The 19,796-nt window shown below is 41.2% G+C and overlaps 1 protein-coding gene across 2 annotated transcripts in view; it reads left to right on the forward strand.

Moving 5' to 3' along the window:
- The window catches only part of LOC102377416 (cytochrome c oxidase assembly protein COX16 homolog, mitochondrial), an 86,282-nt gene that overhangs the window by 60,158 nt on the left and 6,328 nt on the right, over positions 1-19,796 (forward strand). For both annotated transcript variants that reach the window (XM_025205966.1, XM_006025173.3), the window contains one exon: positions 3,318-3,377. In XM_025205966.1, coding sequence (XP_025061751.1) covers positions 3,318-3,377 — 60 coding nt within the window. The remainder of the gene's footprint in view (positions 1-3,317; positions 3,378-19,796) is intronic.

Genomic DNA, 19,796 nt, shown 5'->3' on the forward strand with positions numbered 1-19,796 from the left:
GGAGCACTTCGATCGGCTGCTGAGATGACCAATCAGAGTGCGAATAAAGCGTTACAGACAGACAGACTAAGGCTTATATATATATATATATATATATATATGTAATTGGAAGAAGTCCAGCATAGAGCAACAAAAATGATTGGAAGTCTAGGAAGCATGACTTCCAAGGAAAGGTTGGAAAAACAATGATTATTTAGTCTGAAGGAAAGACTGATGGGGATTTGATACCAGTCTTCAGACACCTGAAGGCTGGTTGTAGAGAACTCTGATACACTGTTCTCTATGGTTGCAGGGGACATGACAAGAAATAATGGTTCTTAATTGCAACAAGAGAAGTTTAGGTTGGATATCAGAAAGAACTTTCTCACTCTGATGGTGATTAAGCATTGCACTGGCTACCTATGAAAGCTGTGGCATTTCATCCTTGGAAGTGTATAAGAGCTGGCTAGGCAGACACTTGGGTGGGATGGTGTAGACAGGGATGACTGTGCTTTGATGGGGAGGTGGGGGGATGGGATTAAACAACTTTTGAGATCTTTCCAGCCCTGTTTTTCTATTTTTCTATGATTTTGTGATTCTCTCTCAGTTGGATATTAGCACTGAAGCTTTACAAGGACAATGGAATGCCAATGTTCACTGTTTCATTGCTTATCATTTTGGTGGAAATGTTAATGCATTTCCACCATTGTTAGACATGGACACAGATGTATAAATGGGTGAAGGAGGAGAGTGGAACAGCTGTTCAGTTTTGCTGAACTGAAAAAGAAGAATTTACCTCTTTTGCATCAAAGCCCTTGCTTGCCTCCCGTGTCCCAAAACTATTGACACCCATTTTCCACAAAAAACCCATAATATTGTAATAGCAACATCAATGGTACATTGACAGTTTGGGAGCAAAATAAAGTAATATAAAAGTAAAATAAAACTACATATCAAAGGATTATCTTATTGTATTAGAGAGCTGTCCCACATAATCCCAGGATCTTTGCTGCACAATGTAAAGCTTGTGAAGCACATAAGACATCAGGTCTTGATTCAAGGTAAAGCATAGGCAATAACAGTGAGAGTTTCACTTCCTTACACTGCCTCATAATCTATTTTAACCTGTTTTTCTTTGACTCAGTCTTTATTATTTAATCTACTTGTGATTCTTATGTTGATTTTACCATTTTAGTAACTGAGCGTCTCACAATCTTTAACGTATTTATCCTCTCAACACTCCCTGTGAGAGAGAGAAGTGTTACCAGACCTATTTTATAGATGGGGAACTGAGGCCCAGATCCTCTCTATTCAGCACCAAGGATAACTTACTCTTGGTGAATACATCAATGTTCCTCATCACCAGGGATCCTGGTTTTGTCTGATTTTTTAAAAATTGCCAATTTTTGGTTTAAAAAAAAAGTAACCCCAAATTCACATTTTTCCATGATTTAAATGAAACACGGATATAAAGATATCTACATATTAATGGTGTTTCATTTTAATCACAGAAAAATGTGGATTTGGGGTTACTTTTTTTCAACCAAAAATTGGGGTTTTTTTTAAATCAGAGAAAACCAGGATCCCTGCAGTAATCACTTTGTTCTCTTCTAGATGCTTTACAATAAATTCCTTAGTTTGAAGGCTTAATTCCCAGTGATTTCGATGGCAGTTAAGAACCTATGCACCTTTGAAGAGTTGAAACGTAGCGACTTGCCCATGGTCACACAGGCTGCTTGTAGATGTTAAAAAACAAAATAAAACAAAATGGTGCTTTACTTTAAACTCAGTGTGCTTCCGTGCCAAGCCTAGCACATGCCCAGATGAGGCGGCATGTTAGTTGGACCCAGCTCACCCAACATCTCTATAGATGGGGCAGTTTAATGGGGCTTTTTTGCTGTCTTTATCTAATAACTGATTGACTCAGCTGTTAGGTTAAAGCACCAATAAGCCCTGCTGAAGCACCCAATCTATAGACACTGCAAAGCTGAGTTAAAGTAACGCGCTGCTTCTTCCAGTAAAGTGTGTTTTTTGGGCTTTTTTAAACGTCTACAAGTAGCCATAGTGTATTTACAGTGGGGCAAGATGTGAAACCAAGTCATACATAGCTGAGACTTCTTTTCTAACTGGTGGCAATTTATTTTTAGTTTTGTAACACTGACTACAAGGAGAGCATTCAAGGCTCATGGTGATTGTGGACATGTGACCCCTAGAAATTGAATTAGGTTAACCAGCTGTTTTCATACAGGTTGCTAAACATTTACTTGGGAATAACTGCTTTTGATATGAACTGGATCACTTTTGGACTACAGCTCTATAAATGAAAGACTCAACACATTACCAATCCCCTTAAGCACCCAGGCCATTTATGTTAATGTATTTTAAGGATTAAAAATAGATGGGTAGAAAATACGGTCTCTGATGATGTAATTGTGTGCTATTTAATTGATCAGGCTAAAAAATGCATCTGAATAGTATGTGTTTGGGGAAGGAAAATGGTTCCTCTCCCAGGGGGACTCTCTGACTGTGGGGAATGCCAGCTGCTTTTCATTTCTTCTTCTACTCTCCGGCCATTGTTATCATTCTACTTTTGCAGGGGAAGAATACATGTAGCTTTCTCCATGGGCTTGAGTGTTGCAAAATTTAGCTGCTATGGTTCACTGGAGTTCATGTTCTTTGATTTGTTTTTGAGCGCCCAGACTCCACTAGCTGCTAGCTGCTGTCACCAGTTTTACTGGGTTTGAGGTCAAAACTAGGCAAACACAAGTTTCTCTTGGTTTCTACCCGTAACAAAATGAACAAAAAAAAATTCAAATTTGACCAAAGTTTTGGCTTTGCAGACCAAAATGCACTGCATTCATCTTCAGAGAGCGCCCTTCTTGACCACCATAAACCTAACTATGGTAACTTAGTGTTTTTTCTTTCTCTTGACTGGGATTAAACAGGAAATTGATCTGAACATTTTTAGATTTTAAACATTTTGGGGCTGAAGCCAGAGCATTCCCAGTGAGGAGCTATCTAATTTACAGTTTTCTTTCCTGGTTGTATAGCAAGAGCTGGAATCTGTTGAACTTTATTTTGATTTGTTCTGGCTGTTGTTACACTACACCCATCACCACTTTATCTGAGTGGATAATGCAGGAACTGATTCTTCTTCCAGTTTTTGTCTGAGAAGAGGGATCTCAAGGGTCAGTCAGCATTTAGTTTGTTGGGGGTTTTTTGCACAGGGGGCAAAGGGGAGAGTTCTTCTTTATAAAAGAGATTTTGTTTCTTTAACATTTGAATGTATTTTATAAAAAAAAATAACATTTTGGTTATCTTTCGTTTTTGTCTTACAGATGGATCCAGCTTTGAAAGCAAAACTTGAAAAGAGTACCACGCTGGAATCTGAATATGAGGTTCACTCTGCTTTTTTCTTAGGATTCATAGCCTTGTCTTGACTACCCTGGCTTATGGTGGGGCATGTCTGCCCATAACTAAAATTAGATCAACCATCTGCCTTTGATTCTCTGTGCTCCTGTAAAACCAGAGTTTTGCGGAAAAGGTTCTGAACATTCAGTGTTTCTCTCTAAACACAGTCCTGCTTTGATGTCCTGTTGCCAAATACAGCCCTGCAAATGAAAGTTGGCTGTTTCTGTGACTGGTGTACAAAAGTAGAGTTAGTGCTGAACTTTGTGTGTGTGTGTGTGTGTGTGTGTGTGTGTGTGTGTGTGTGAACATTTACACTATGAATGTTGCAGTGAGCTCCATGTGATAAATTACAAAACCACATTAGCTTCCTACTGAAACCACCCACTGATCCATCCATTACGACTGTGGCTTTCCAGGCCTCTGCAGCTTGCAAGCAGCTCCTATTCCCTCTTCCCCTCCCCAAAAAACTACATAGAGGATTCTTGCCTCCCTTTCTCAAAATCCATTTCCTTCTAGAATTACTTTACTTTGAATTGGGGGCCTCAGCCAGTGACAGGTTTAATGTCCAAAATTGCATAAATCTTTAGAACTGGAAATCAATGTGTTGTTCCCTGTGAGAGGAAATACACTATTCCCACACCTTTTCAGGGATAACAGATATTAATTTTCAGGTCCAATCCTTTGCAGAATATCAGACCGTAACATTATGAAACTGATCTATAAGAAAAGTATTTTAGACAATTTTTAGAAGTTTTTTTATCAAATGAATTGGATCCAGTTTTTAATTTACTCGACATTGAGCCTTTCTTTCTGTGCCCTGTGGGTTGGAAGGGAGGTGAAAGGAGGAAAGTTATTTGGGTCTCTTTTTCATCCTGATGTTATTTGCAAGTGAAATTTCTATTACATGTTAAAGATTTGATTGTGCCTGCAAGTCTGCTACTTAGATGTTCAAATGACTGGACTTTAATATCAAATCACTACATGGTGAATTTTCTCTGTGATGATGATAATACCTGATCTTTTATGCTTCTGATATATGAAATCTCACACAGAGGTTTTCCTATCCCCAGAAATATTAAATTTAAAAAAATGGAAATAAATTTAGGGCATCATGCTGCTAACAAATAACTTTTGTCCTGTGATGTTCAGGAGCAGAAAGCTTCATTCTCTGTGTATCAATGAAAAATCCCAGTTGGAAATTCATAATTTACAAGTGCATTAATGCACAGTTCTGTTTGCCTTCTGGGAGCCTTTTGTCTTGTGTGCTTCCATCTATGTATTGTAACTCTTCTCTGATTTATTTATGTGAAAGAACCACAGTGCAATGAAAAGAACAGTCTCTATCCTTTTAACTTAACACACAACCTCAAAACAAACTGTATGTGTTTCGATATGCTGCACTTTCTCCCTGCCAAGCTTAAGTAGATGGCTGAAGGACAATATTTAAACAGCCATAATTGCATTGACTTTTGTGAGGAAATCAATGGTAATAAAATAAAGGTGGTATAACGAAATGCTAAAAATGAGTCCAGGTTATTCTTGTGAAGCTCATTCCTGATGGAAAGTAGTGGCTGAAACATTCCTAATTTTTGTTTTAATCTAAAATGTAGATGAGCCCCAAACCACAGAATCTGTCCCAAATCCAATTTTCTCCCAAAGTACAAGTCATTCAGATCTCATACTTCATTTTGGTTGTTATGAAGAGAGGACTTTTTTTTAAGTGTGGATTGCCAATGGATATGTATGCCATCATAAATTAAGATGGATTCAGCTCACTTTAGGACCTATCTTAGCATGCAAGTATAGTATCATACAGGTACATTACAAATATACACAGAAGTAAAACTTCACTGTGGACCCTGACCTGCAAGGTGCCAGGCAACTACTCACTGGGCATGTCTACACAAGCACATTTAATGCACGTTGGCCTGATTTAAGGCACATTAAGGGCACATGCCTTAAAAATGTTGATTTAAGACTATTTGAGCCTAAATTTGATACCTGCATAAAGTAGGTATCAAATTTATGTATGGATAGTTAAATTTCATTAGTGAATATGTAGATGCACTAATGCTCATGAACACAGTATGTGTTCATTGACTTGGGACTAACTTTAGTCCCAAGGTTAGCTCTAAGTCAGTCTGCATACCCACGTTAGTGGATGCATGCCTAAATCGCCTTAATGCACATTAGGCTAAAAGCACATGTAGACATGCTCATTGTCCTGAAATTTTAGAGAATCCAGCAGGTCTATGGATATGTGCAGCACCTTTGCTAAGCATTTTGTTTAATTCTCTGGCCCAGCTGATAAAATTCTCTTTGATTCCCTTGGTCATATCTCCTTTAGTAGAGTTATTTCCATCTTCCTGGCTCCTGTTCCATTTTTTTAATACTATTCCTGTGTCAGTCTAAAATATGGCTAGTGTTGGAGTGATGTAGCTGCTATGGCCCAGGAAATATGAGAGAAGCAAGGATTTTTTTTGGTGATAGCTTTTATGGGACCAAATGTACAGTTAGTATGGTTGCTCCAGTAAAAAAAAATGTCACCCGAAAAAACCTTTTCTCTAAATTATGACTACTAAAAAATCTTGGAATTTTATATGTAGAATTGCATGGAGGATTATTAGAATGCCTGTTATTAAAGACAGTAACAGCAAAATGCCAAAAGCTATTAAAAGGTTGCTTATGTTATTATGTAATGCCAGAGGTGAAGGACATGATTTTAGAGTCTCACTCTCCTAATGGCATTATTTTACACAGTTGTTGCTGAAACCAAGAGCCCCATTTGAATTTGAGTATCTGATGTGTGCAAACCTTCCACTGACATGAAGATTTTGATGATTCTTATTCTTGTGATAGAACTTTATATACGTAAGTCTTTCGAATCCCAAGACTTCCACTTACAGTTTACCACTTCTTGGATCTCATCCTACAAGACAATACAATGGGTGGGGCGGGGAATGAGATCTTATATTGGGCCAATTGTATAGTTGGAAGAGATATTAGATAAGTTTTGGGGCACCAAGTGCCAAGACAACAACCTTTCTCATATAATGTTACATAAGATCATGACTCAGTATGAAAATGTTGAGTAGAGAGATTATCAAGTTATGACAGAGGCATACCTAGGAATTTTGGTATTTGGGTTGAGGGTGCCAAGCGCTTACTTTTTAACACGGTGATGCAGCTGCTACAGTGGCAAGCTCTGCAGATATGGGCGGTTGTGGAGGCAGCGCCTGCTCTCAGGGCTGTCATTCTGGCACCCCATGTAACTTGACACCCTGGAGCTGGTACTCCACTCGCCCTCCTCTAGTGATGCTGTTGAGTTATGATTTCATATGAATAGATTCATGCAAAGTCTATTTTTTCTTCCCCCTAATTTAGCTTAGTAAATGCTGTAGCCCCAAGCTGTGTAAGATTTAGTTTATTTCACAAAGAAACACTGTCGGTATTGACATTTTTTTCAGACTGCAGCAATGGCCCCAATTTGTATGTGTAATTTATACCAAGATTCTAATCTCTCCTGTCTATCAATGGTTTCATTCATCCTGTGTTTTGAGACATGCCACAGGAGTGATCAGCCTTTACACTTTCCCCATTGTTTATGCATTCCTCAAACATGCTTACATGTTTTTATATACCTGGCCAGCTTTGTTGCTTCCATTTGTTTAATAAATCATTGCTCTTTCCACAGCTGGCACTGGTACTAATGTGCATGTAAATCCACTGCTCAGCCGGGCCATGTAGAACACATTGTAAACCAGACTATTTTGACTAAGGTCGAGGCAGAAGTCTGGAGCATTTTGTTTTACACATGACATTAAAAAAATGAAGGAAGGAGCAGAATGATTTTCACGATTTGCACATTTTCCCTGTCAAATAATTTAATTTAAGCAGACAAAGACAGATTTCTTTATACTCATAATTTTAATTTCTACCATATCATTCGTGCTCAAGCAATCTGAAATGCTCCATAAATTGAAAGGGCCAATGCAAGTTTTAATTGTAGTTCAGTCTGAAATTGTTTAGCTGTTAAAGTTGCAAATAAACTGTAGGATTACTACAGCTGAAAGAGATAGGAGGGAAAAATAGATTTTTTCAGAGTTTGTACATTGTGCATTCAACAGTACTTTCTGTACCGTCACTTTCATTGGTCCCTATGTGTATTCATTTAATTCTCTAAGAATAAAGCACATGTTAAATGAATTAAGAATGGGCTACTCAACAAATCTCCACTAGTAGTTGTCAGCGGGGAATCATCATTACGTGGGAGCTGTCTCTAATGGTGTTTTTCAGGGATCAGTACTAAGCCAGACATTATTCTACATTGTCATCAGTGGTCTGGAAGTAGATGTAAAATCACTGTTGATAAAATTTGCAAATGTTGGCACAGTGGTAAATAATGAGGAGAACAGGTCAGGCATACAGAGCGATCTGGATCACTTGGTAAGCTAGGTCCATTGAACAAAATGGACTTTAGAACATCCCAGTGATGCAATGTTATACTAGGAAGAAGGAATATAGGTCATAGGACCCAGACCCTCATTCTGTGACTGGAAGGCTTTTACTTTGAAAAGGGTTTAGCGGGTATGGTGGACAAGCATCCCAACCTCAGCTCCCACTGCAAGGTGCAGTAAAAAGAGCCACTGTGATGCCCAGACATATAAACATGGGGGTAATGAGTAGGAACAGGGAAGTGATTTTATCTCTGGTTCTGGCCCCAGTAAGATCAGTAGTGGAGTCTTGCCTCCGATTCAAGGGTTCACATTTTAATCTGGAAGCTGAAAAATTAGAAAGGGTGCAGGAAAAATCCATAAAAATTATTTGAGGGTTAGAAAAAATGCTTTACAGTGAGAGACTAAAGGGGCTTGATTTGTTTAATTTACCACAAAAGAAGATTGAGAGATGGCTTGATTAGAGTGTGTAAGTAGTTTCACAGGGAGAAAATGCTAGATAGCAAAGGACTCTTTAATAGAGAAAGGCATAACAGGAACCTGGATGCTAAAGGCAGACAAATTCAAATGTGAAATTAGGTTAGAATTGTTAATTGGGTGATTAGTAATTGGAAGGGAAATAGATTATTTATGTCTTGATATCTTCAAGTCAGGACTGGATTCCTGTTTTGCAGTTATACTTTAGCCAAACAGAAATTATTGGGCTCAAAGCAGGGGACATGGGGGGAAATTAAACCCAATATTGACCCACTTTTTGTTTAGGTTGATAGACCAAACAAAAGGACGCATGAGGAAATATGATTGAACTCCACAACTTCCTGGGAATGCACCCATCTCCCTCCCCAGAGCCCACAGAAATACAGGCCCCTACTCCACACAGGGGAACAGAATCAGTTTTGCTGCATTTTTGCAGCCTTAGAAAGTGGCAAGATTTGCACATGGGCAAGAAATATTTAACCCTTTTCTTGTCCTATATTATTTCTAGCAGACATCTTAAAATGGTTTTTGACGCTGTTCAGAGCAGATGAAGAGATGTGGGAATGTGGTTTAAGACAGCCACTTCCTACACAAGGTGCTCTTGGGATGCAAGTGTACAGTACCACTCTTTTGAACCGACGTTGGGGATTGGCTGCTCAGTGGGATAGGGAAAAATGTTTGGCTTTAAGTAGCAATGCAACAATATTGTCAGATGCTGTGCAGGGTGTAATGCATTGGTGCATTAGCCCATATGAACACCAGACAAATGAATGTTGTTAAACTCTTAACATCAAGGAGTTAGAATTTCCTGACAAGACCATTTTGATGCAGTTGTCAACATGAGAGGGTTTTTGTTTTGGCTTGCTTTTCTCTAATAACTGATGATAACTGTTAAGGGATGGGGTATAAAATAGATTTGCTCCAGTATCTCAACTTTGAGGACAACATTGGCAAAACAATGCAAGCTATTTGTTATGTGATATTGATGCTAGGAGAATATCCCTCTTACATAGATGTTTTGGTGTTTACAGCCAATGGGAATGCAGTTAAAGATGTTCTTTCCTGCTTTGATCACTCTGCTCCTCTCATGCTGTTTTTCTTCTCTTTATCTCTGTGCAACTGTGAAATACCTCCCGCTGGGCCATTAGGTTTCCTTCCTAACTGGGATACATATTCACAGTTCTGTTTCAGCATGCACTACAAACTTCAGCCTGGACAGGCCTCCCATAGCCCTTTGCAGTTCAGTTTCCTCTTCTGTAAAAGAGAGATAATAATTATGAACTTGTCGTGAGGCTTCATTAGGTAATGTTTGTGCAGGACTTTGAGACTTACAGAAGAAAGGTGATAAAAGAGCAGCAAAGTGGTATTAGTGTATCACAAACCAACACTATCTGTTAGTATGACAGGGAGCAAATTTTAATGAGAACAGTTTCTTTGTCTATGTATTCTATTTGCTCAATGGATGTACGGTATAATATCAGTCTCTATACAGTGTATGCAAGTTATCTCGTTCCCCTCTCCAAAATCTTCAGATTTTAAGATTCAGGGCACAGGGAGAAGTCAGAGAATTACAAGAAGGTGGAGTTTGCCAGCAGTGTTGGCACAGGATCCTAGAAAGAGTTTTGGCAGGAGAGCCATAGGAGAGGCAGGTAGGATTTTTTTCTTTATGGAAGATCTCATCTCACCTGAGCCTTTACTGCTGTGGTATATTCTAACTGGGATGATAAAAGAAGGCCATTAGTAGAGAAAACAGCTGTATATATTAAGAATAAATTGGGTATGCCAGCACGTACTTAACAGAGTTTTACTCTACATGACTGCCAAGATACTAGTCACTGTCTACAAAGACTGAAATGACCTAGAAGCCAACTAATGTAAGGTCTTTCTTGTACTATCCTGCCACATGTCATGTCTTTGTCTTGAACATGTAAATCCATCATCCTACGAGTTGAGGTGTGCGAGAGCTGGGTCCAGGACATTCTCGGTGGCTGACCCTCACCTCTGGATTTCCTTACTTCTAGATATTCTTCCTAAGACCCAGGTTGGCCTCATTCATTTCCATAAATACCTGTTCTGTTTCCTCATGTGCAAAATTACATCACATTGTTTGTCTCTATCCTTGGTGCTAGGAGAGTTATTGGCTTCCAACAGAGAAATGAGAAGCAAAAATCCTAAACCGTGTGTGTGTGTGTGTGTGTGTGTGTGTGTGTGTGCATCTGGATACTACTGTACTCAGGACCTCCTCTTTCTCCCCACCCTTTCCAATTGAAGCTTTCCATAATTGTTTGCAGTCCATCCATTCTTTATGTTGTCTTTTGTTAGTGTGCTGGAGGAGCTAACCAGCTGTTACTGTATCTCTGTACCAGTTATCTCAGTCTCCAGAGGCCAACAGAGGCTATCAACAGATGTAATAAGTATGCAGATTTAAAGGGGAGTGGGGTGGGATTTGCTGCTCATCAGGCTGATCTGTTTTAATTGTTCCATGTGTCTGTTCTACCCCTGAATGAAACAGAGGTAAGTTAGTGCAGTTTTTCTTGTTTACTGTAGCATAGAGCAGATACAACAGATTAGCTGATGCACATTTACAAACATTAAGTCCCCTTTCCCCCAATTTTAATTTGGTATAATTGTTTTGTCAGCCCATACTCAGAAAAGAAAAAAGAAAAACCCTGGCACCTCTACATCACTCTTGAGTGATGAGGTGCTGCTTTCAGCCTACACCAAGCAGTGCTGGAAGCCATTTCTTGTTCAACTGCCTACACAAAAATTTTAAGCACACATTATATTAATGGGCCCCTGGGGGGTAGGGGTAGCACTAAGTACTTTGGTATAAAATTATTTGCAGGTAAATTTTCAAGACAGTGTATAGGGATTTAGCCACAGAGCTAAATCTCTAGTCATCTCCCTCTGACTTCCCTTAAAGAGATCAAACAAGAGCAGCTAGTTTTGAAGGTTGCTGTCATTTCTGCAGCGCTTTTTGCAGTTGTGTCCTCCTACTGTGTTCAGTCTTAACTCTCTCTTGTGTGTGATCTCACTAGGCATCGCTTTGAAAAGATATTCCAGTGAATCTCCATGCTAATGGATAGTTTGGCCATGTCTACCTAAGAAACTATAGCTGCATTAGCAATGTTTTTTGAGATGATAAAAAGAAACATAGTTTGTTGCAACATGATTTGTAATCTGTGTATCAGTGGTGGTTTAGTAGTGCTCTGAGTGTATGTAGCACTTTGCACTAGTACATTGGTGGCAAACAGTGCACCAGTTCCTGCCCTCAAAAGCTTACTGTCTGCCGGCAAGAGGGAAAACAGTAAAAAACATACAAGACAGTGCTCAGGATTGGCCATTAGAGCTTGGTTGTTGTGTGACAGTTAGCTGAAGGAAACTGAAGGGGGTTGGCCCACAGTGGTATGGAGGCTATATAAAATATTGGGACAGCATTGAAGATATTATAAGGCTGAAAGGATCAGGGAAGAAGGAAGATTTAAGTGGAATATCAGGAGTGGGCATGGTTGTGGGTGTAGGCAAAATATATGCAAGGACATTGTTGAAGAGAAGTGAGAATTGTGATATAAAAAAGAATAGCTGATGCAGGGATTCATGGATAGGAAAAATATAGTCACCATGGAAGGAAATAAAAACTAACCTGTTTAAAAAAAACAAAAAACCTTCAAAGCATTTAATAGGCTTGCTAATCGAATATACGTATGTATACATAAGTATGGCTGGAAGGAACCTTGAAATCATCGAGTCCAACCTGGGAAATATAAACTATAATGCATTTTTTTTAATTATAACCCCTATTCTCGCTGGGTGCTGAAACAGTTTTAGCTAGAGCCAGAAGGGATGAGGGGGCAGGAGACATGAGAGCTGTTATGACTCTGCCACAGCCTTGCTTCATAGTTCTCTGCAGTTCACTTCATCTGTCTCTGCCTCATTTTACCCATATAAAAAAAACCCATATTATTTACCTGCTGTGTAACATGCTTTGAACTCAGCATTTAAATTATGCATAATAGCTGTTTTGGAAGATGGTTGAACATGCTTGTTGAGATCTGGCAGTGACCAAAAGGTTCATACTTGCAATAAAGAATGTTCCACAGCGCTATTAGAATGGCACAGAGATTGCTTGCTTCTTTTGCTCATCCCCCAGATTAATCCTACTGCTTTTTAAATTGAATGTTAACATACTCTGGTTTTAGTCTATTACCTTGTCATGTCTGAAAATATTTCAGTTTGATAGGTGCCTGGTGAAAGACTTTTCTGGTGGAAAAGTCCAAGTACTTCTAAGGTGCATGTACATGTGCTATTCAGGCGATGTGATAAACTCCGGCACAGTTTGTGCTGAAGTCAACTGCTCCTGGGCACAGCATCCACATGTGTGCCCGGGACCACAGCAATTAGAGCTGGAGCAGAGCAGCCCTGGGCTGGCAGGGGGTGCCAGGGGTCAGTTCCAGGCTCCAGGTGGTGGAATTGGGCGGCAGAGGGGCCAGCAGGAGCCGTGAGTCTGGTCCCCAGCTGACCGGGCATGATTAACATGCCCAGTCAGCATCTACACATGCTTTTTGGTGCAGAAAAGTACTCTGCTGTAGGTTAGTACTGTTGGGGTTAGTTTATATGGAATTAGTTTACTGCACCCTAATACCAACATGTATGTAGACTGATGCTTTACTGCAGAGCTCATTAGTCAGCGCTGCAGTAAAGTACATGTGTAGATGCACACGTAGAAATGTTGTTTGTGAGAGTCCTCAGCACTCTTCCTTGTGAGTCAGTACAGAGACAGTGCTTCATTGTGGTACTCAGTAGCACTGCAGTGTTAAGACTGCAGTCTTAAAATGTCCACATAAAAAGTCAAGGCTCAGACTACTTTTCCTAGGAAAAGGTACTTAAACTATGATGACCTGACAAAGTTCAACTTGAGAAATAACTATATTCTGTCTGCCAACATTACTTTTGGAATTCCAGTTTTAAACATGTGCCTTGTTCTACTCTTGAAGTGAAAGCAGTGATGATTTGATTACAAAGCCCTTTTGAATGTTTTTAAATGAAAGGTGCAGTTTATTTGCAAGTTAAATGCTTGCAAATGCTGCCCAGAAATCAACCACCAAAAAGAATATCTTGGATACTAGAGACTGGGGTTACCAGCCTTCTCAGATAAAAAGAGGATTTTAGCTGCAGAGGAGACATACAAGGGTCCACATATATTTTTCCTCAGATATTAGCTGAAGGAATGTAAGCTGTTCTGTTGTATGCAGCCAAAATCATAGTTACTGAGACGCAATCTTTCTGTTTTGGGATTAAAAATTGATAGTCAAGCTCCTGTAAGAGATACCAATGGAAAATCTTCAGGAAAGTGTGGTTAAGAGGCCGTGAACTAGAAATAATCTGTGAGATTGCTGCCTAAACTAACTCAGCTGGCCTGTAAGTAATAACAGTTAAGGAACTAAAAATGCACCTTACAGAAGCATGGACTGATTTTGTAAACTGGTTCTATTATGGCGGTTTTTTAAACCATGGGTAGATATTTGTTGTATTAAAGCCTTTCATGGCCTAGTCTTGGGCTATATTCGAGAGCTGTTCCTTGAGCCATACCTGGGTGTGGACAGACGTAACGCTTTGTCACTATTCCCTCGATATGAGGATGACAGACTTTCATAGAGATTTCATAGACGTTAGGGCTGGAAGGGACCTCAGAAGATCATCGAGTCCAGCCCCCTGTCCCCCTGTCCCAGGGGCAGGAAGTTAGCACGTATCATAGGATCCCAGCAAGATAAACATCCAAATGTCTCTTGAAGACGTTCAAAGTAGGTGCTTGAACCACCTCTGGCGGCAGTCTATTCCAAACCTTGGGGGCTTGGACAGTAAAGACGTTCTTCCTTATGTCCAGCCTGAAACAGTCATGGAGGAGTTTGTGACTGTTCAACCTTGTCATCCCTTGAGGCGCTCTGGTGAACAGATGTTCCCCCAGATCCTGGAGGCAGGAAAGTCATTGGTGAGTTTGGAAATGACTGAAAAGGCCAATTTGAGATCTGCATGTTAGACTGCAGACACGACATACAGTTATAGAAGGAGGGAGTGAATCCTGGTGATGTTGGGTCACAGACTTTGTCTCTCCTATTTGCCTCCACAGTGGAACAAGTTTGTTTGAGATACATAATGCCTTGTCATACTTCACAGCACCATTGGGAACAATTTAGTGCTTGAGTCTCCCAGGTATTGATGTTAATATCGCATTTCTTCTAATTGGCCTTTGAGGTATACTTGAACCTTCTCTTTGGCCCATCTCTAGAGCAGTAACCAATGGCAAGTTAGGAGTCTAGGACCTGTTTTGGGAGACATTTGTCAGGCATCCTTATGATGTGTCCTATCCAATGGAGCTGGTGCTGTATAAAAATAGCTTTGATGCTGGTGGTATTTGCTTGAGCCAAAATGCTGGCATTTTTTCTTTTGTCCTTCCAAATGATATGAAAGATTTTTGGACGACATTTTGAAGATGGTAACGTTCCAAGGTTTTGAGGTGTTTGTGATATGTTGTCCAAGTTTCACATCCATGCAACAGGGTAGGATTGACAACAGCCTGGTAGATGAGAAGTTTAGCTTGGGTCCTGATGTCATGATCGTAGAAAACACTATTTTGGAGACATCCAAAGGCAGCACTGACAGATTTTATTTGGTGCTGAATATCAACCCAAAGAGAATTAAATGCAAAGGCTGCTTACAGATGTAAAAAAACAAAAAAAAATGGCACATTACTTTTAACTTGGTGCACCCCCGTGCCAAGTCCAGCGCATGCCCAAAAGAGGCATTGTGTTAGTTGGACCCAGCTCGCCCAACATCTGTATAGATCAGGTGCTTCAGTGGGAGTTGTTTGGTGCTTTGATCTTATAGCTAATTGAGTCAGCTCTAGATAAAAATGCCAAAAAGCCCTGGTAAAGCATGCAATCTATACAGATTTTGCGGCGCTGGGTCAAACTAACGCTCTGTCTCTTCTGGTAAAGCGTATGGGTTATTTTCCCCACATGTGTCAGCAACCAAAGAGTCTAGATGTACACACCACTTTAGACTGGTATAAAATTCCTGGAAAAACCAGGTACTCTTTTGAGCCAGTCCTCCTTGAACCTGTTCAGCATTATGTGTGCGCACAGAGCATTCTGTGCCTAGTGTCTGGTCAGTCCTCCAGGCATCCCAAACTGCACTGCTCCTCAGCCCTCCAAACCCATGCAAGGCAGTGCTCTGGGATGCAATCTGGACTGTACTGCCCAAAGATCTGTTTCCTACAGAGACCACAGTCTTTAGGGGTGGGAAAGCATAAAACCTCTGTGTCCATTTTGCTTCCCTGCTAGGAACCCTTAAATATTAAGTGTTTCTTGCCCTCTGTATTGCAGTCTTGCAGCCAGCCCTGCCCTACAGGTTCCACCCTGCACACATATTGCTAGGCAATTGTTGGGAATACAAGGTACTTTAGCAGTACCTTGCACTGAGTGTTGAGTGACATTGTAGCGGTGATTGTCCAGAAATTATGCGAGCGGCAAGGATTTCTTAGGGTCATATCTTCTATTGGACAAACTTTGTAGTTGGGATAAAGTCAGGCAAGCTTTTGAATGCAAAACATTCCTTCATCCAGTTAAAGTAGGAGTGGTTTTACTACTTCTGAATCATTCTCAGCATGTTCATATTGCTACATCTGAATCCTTCTCAGCTCATTCATACATAACAATTAGGATGTACCAGCTGCTGCCCTCTTGAAACATTCCTGTTTTGAAAGGGCTTCATATATTTATATGTTCACACCCTAAGAAACCAGCAGAAACTTATTTTTCAAAGCTGTTCAGAGGGAAAAATATTCCTATATTTCCCTTTCTTCTTCAGCTCTTGGTGCTCCTCCTTTATATTTTAGTTTAAAAGTCTGAGGGTATGTGTTCCTAATGCAGCAGTGCTTAGAGGGACTGATTGTGCTGGGCATATATATACATAAAAAAAGATGTTCCATACCCAAATTGCTGCTGGTTTAAATAAAATAAGGTGCATGTCTTTTCCAGCCTAAGGAATTCAGGTGGCTACTAGTGATCTCCATGGAGGGAAGTACTAAACGAGTCCATTTTCCCCTCCTTCCCATGAGCATTGAGGATTGGAAGTGCTCTAAACATGCAGTTTAATGCTGTATATGTGTATTCCCTACAGTACTAACATATTCTGTCTGCAGTGTGTGTGGAAGGGTTGGGGAGACCAGACAAGCTGTACAGCAAAAGGTTCTCAAGCCCCAACACTTTCCCATCTTCCCCCTGCCAAAATGTCACTGTGGCAGGGCTTGGAGCTGGCAGCCGCCAGGTGCCTGATGAGGGCAGCCATGTTGAATCAGGGGCTGCCCATATAAACAGGGCATTTTGCTGCTGGAGGCCAGGCAGCAACACCGCCTGGCCGGAGGGCTGCTGGTATCATCTGGAGGTAAGGGAGGAGCTGTCGGGGATGGTCAGGAGGCTCCTGGTCCTGGGTACAACCTAAAACTGCACCCTGCCAGGGGTGGGTGGCCTGGTGGGGCTCTCAGTGGCGCGGGAGCCCCCAGGAAATGCCAGGCCAGTTACCACCCTGGTGAAAGGTGGGTCAGGGCGCCTTAACCCCTAGCCCCCACAACCGGGTGGGTTACCCCCTTTGACAGAGGGTCTGGAAGGTGGACCCCATAGAGAAAGAGTGAGGCCATAGACTCAGGCCTGTCTGGACTTCCCCGACTGGTCCATGCTGGGGCCAGGACCAGAAGGGTCAAAGGGCCGGGGGCCCACCACGAGGAATGCCCAAGAGCTGAACACCTGGGGTTCTGGCTGGCCTGGAGGTGGGCCAGGGCTAGTGAGCCAAAGGTCCTGGGGGGATCACACCCGAAGGGGAACCAGTTCAGGGAGCTATGCTGCCCAGTATGAAGGTGGATGAGACCGCCTGAAGAGAGGAATCCAGGCAGGGTTCAGTTAGTAGGATTCCGGGGCCCAGTGTGGGGGCCGGTGATGTTGAGAACAGCTGGATGCCATCTGTGAGGCTTGGGCTGTGGTGTAGGGGAGGAAAGGAACCGCAGATAGCACCCCCTGGCATCCGGGCAGGAAATGGGCAGCCTCTCGCTTTATTAAGATCAATTAAATAATTACCAACAAGGTGTGGCAGGCGAGAAGGTGGGCGGTTAGCCCAGAAACAGGTGGGCCGGCCACTGGGAAGGCAGCCCCAAGAAGGCCCCCCATTATAGTCACACTACACATTATGCAGAGAGAGCCCAACTCGAGACACAAAGCAAACCGGTTCCAAAATCCTACTTTTGCCGGTTCTGCTGAAAGGGGCCTATAGTAGGGGGTTAAGATTTACCTCTAAAATCTTCAGTGAAAGATTAAAGTGGCAAAATCAAGCACCCAAGTCAGGAAATTCTTTAGCCCCATTATTTTGGCTAGGTCGCAAGTGATGTAAGGCTTAATGCACAACTTCATGAAGGAGAGCAATACTGCTTTCTAAGGGGCATAAACCAAATGTTCTTAATATGCAATGGCACGTACAGATAATGGAATGAGGAATAAAGAATGCTACATACCTTATTTTCCAGCATACATGGTGTTTTGGTGTATAACACACCCCCTTCCAAAAAAAATTGTGCTGTCATAACAGCACTGCCCCCTTCCCACCCCACCCCTTTTCTAGTGCTTTGGAGTGCAATCCCTTGGGGGTCAGTCTGGGTTGCACACAGGGAAGAAGAGTCATGGGGCCACTTCAGCTTCAATCCCTCTGCTTCCTGCTCTGAACTACAGACTCTTACTGGTGTCTCCAAGCTCTTCTTCAGGATACAGATAGATAATCTCAGTTAGACTGAGCGCCAGTTACTTAGCGTCAGTGTCTAGGAGCACTGTCTTTAAGAGATCCTTTTGGGGGTGGGGACGACATGTTTTATACACCAGAAAATATGGTACAGTATAAACTATATCCTTTGCAGTCTTAAATTCTACCCCCTGTGAAGAGGGGGGCCTGTGAAGTAACCAAGGTTATACCAAACTGATGCGCAAGACTGCTGAGGTACTCCAGCTGATTGTTGCAGCTTCTACTTCAAATGGTTCTGCTTCTCCAAGCAGCTGAGCAGCTTGTTTTTAATTCGGCAGCCTGCTGCAAACTAAGCTGGTTCTGAACCCACCTGGATAGGGCATGATCTGGGTTGTACTGTAAATGTATTATAGCTTTATTATGGTTAGAGTTTATTGAACTGTGAGGATTTGATCTCAAACCCAGCATTGTGTCAATACTGTTATTTTTGCACTGAATTTTTCAGATGTTTTTGTTCAAAGACAGATGATAAACCAAAAGTAAATGACTCATAAAATTTACAAGTTCTTTTAGCTTTACAAGCGGAGCAACCAGTAAGCGCACAAATAACTAGATGTGAATATGTATGTAGTGCATGACTGGCCCTATACTTCTGCTGGTCTCTGGAAATATGCATGGATTTTGGAATGCATCTGGGTTTAGTGGTGATACCTTTGGCCAGTACAGTGGAAGGATAGCTTACCCCGTGTCCCAGCTGGAAGAATTCCAGTTAAGCCCTCTGAGTCCATTCTGATTGCCTATCATATCCTTTCCAGGTTACTTTAAAAATGTAATTTTGCAGGTATAACTGAGAGCACAATTAAACAATTTGCTGATCAATAGCAATTTCCATCTAAGGGTCTTGGAGCACTTTGCAGACATTACCTAAGCTTTACAGTGCCTATGTGAAGGAGGGAAGCACAGCTCCCACTGTTCAAATGGGAAGGGTGATGCACAGGGAGATTAAGAGACATCAGTGACCGGGGAAGCATCTAAATAGTTTTGTGGATCTGGCCTGAAGTGGCTGAGGCAGAACACACTGAGGGTGAAATCCTGGTTCCATTGAAATGAATTGTAACAATTCCTTTGACCTGTTATCAGGATTTCACCCCAATATTTAGCAGAGCCAAGCAGAGATCCCAGATTTCTTGTTGTTAAACCCTGTCCTCCAACCACAAGGCCATTCTTGCTTTGTTAAATAAAAAAATCCATACTTTAGATTTTGCATTCTCTTTCCTCAGAAGTTTTTCAGCCCTTGTCAACTTGCATTACATAATAACAACATAAAAACCACAAAGAAACCCCCTCTGGTTAAAAAGAATTACTGTACGCAGCTTTCCAGTCTGAGCAGGATTAATCACAGATAATTAAATATAAAGTGATAACGCATAATCAGTTAACAAATGTTGTGGCAGCAAATTTTTACAAGGCAAGAATAAGAAAGGCAAAGATACTGGGTTGGGAAAGATTTCATGCAAAAAATAAGCTTCATTAGTGCAAAAACAGAGGGAAGATTTTAATCACATACAAGATAGCCAACTCAGTTAACCTTGACTCTGCACCCCTCCATATATGCATTATGAGAGCGAATTAAAGTAATTTGATCCTCTCACATACAGACTGGTTTGATGCATTTCCTTATTGCTCCTTTCACCC

The sequence above is a fragment of the Alligator sinensis genome, unplaced genomic scaffold (genome assembly GCF_000455745.1).
Source record: "Alligator sinensis unplaced genomic scaffold, ASM45574v1 scaffold768_3, whole genome shotgun sequence".
NCBI lineage: Eukaryota > Metazoa > Chordata > Crocodylia > Alligatoridae > Alligator > Alligator sinensis.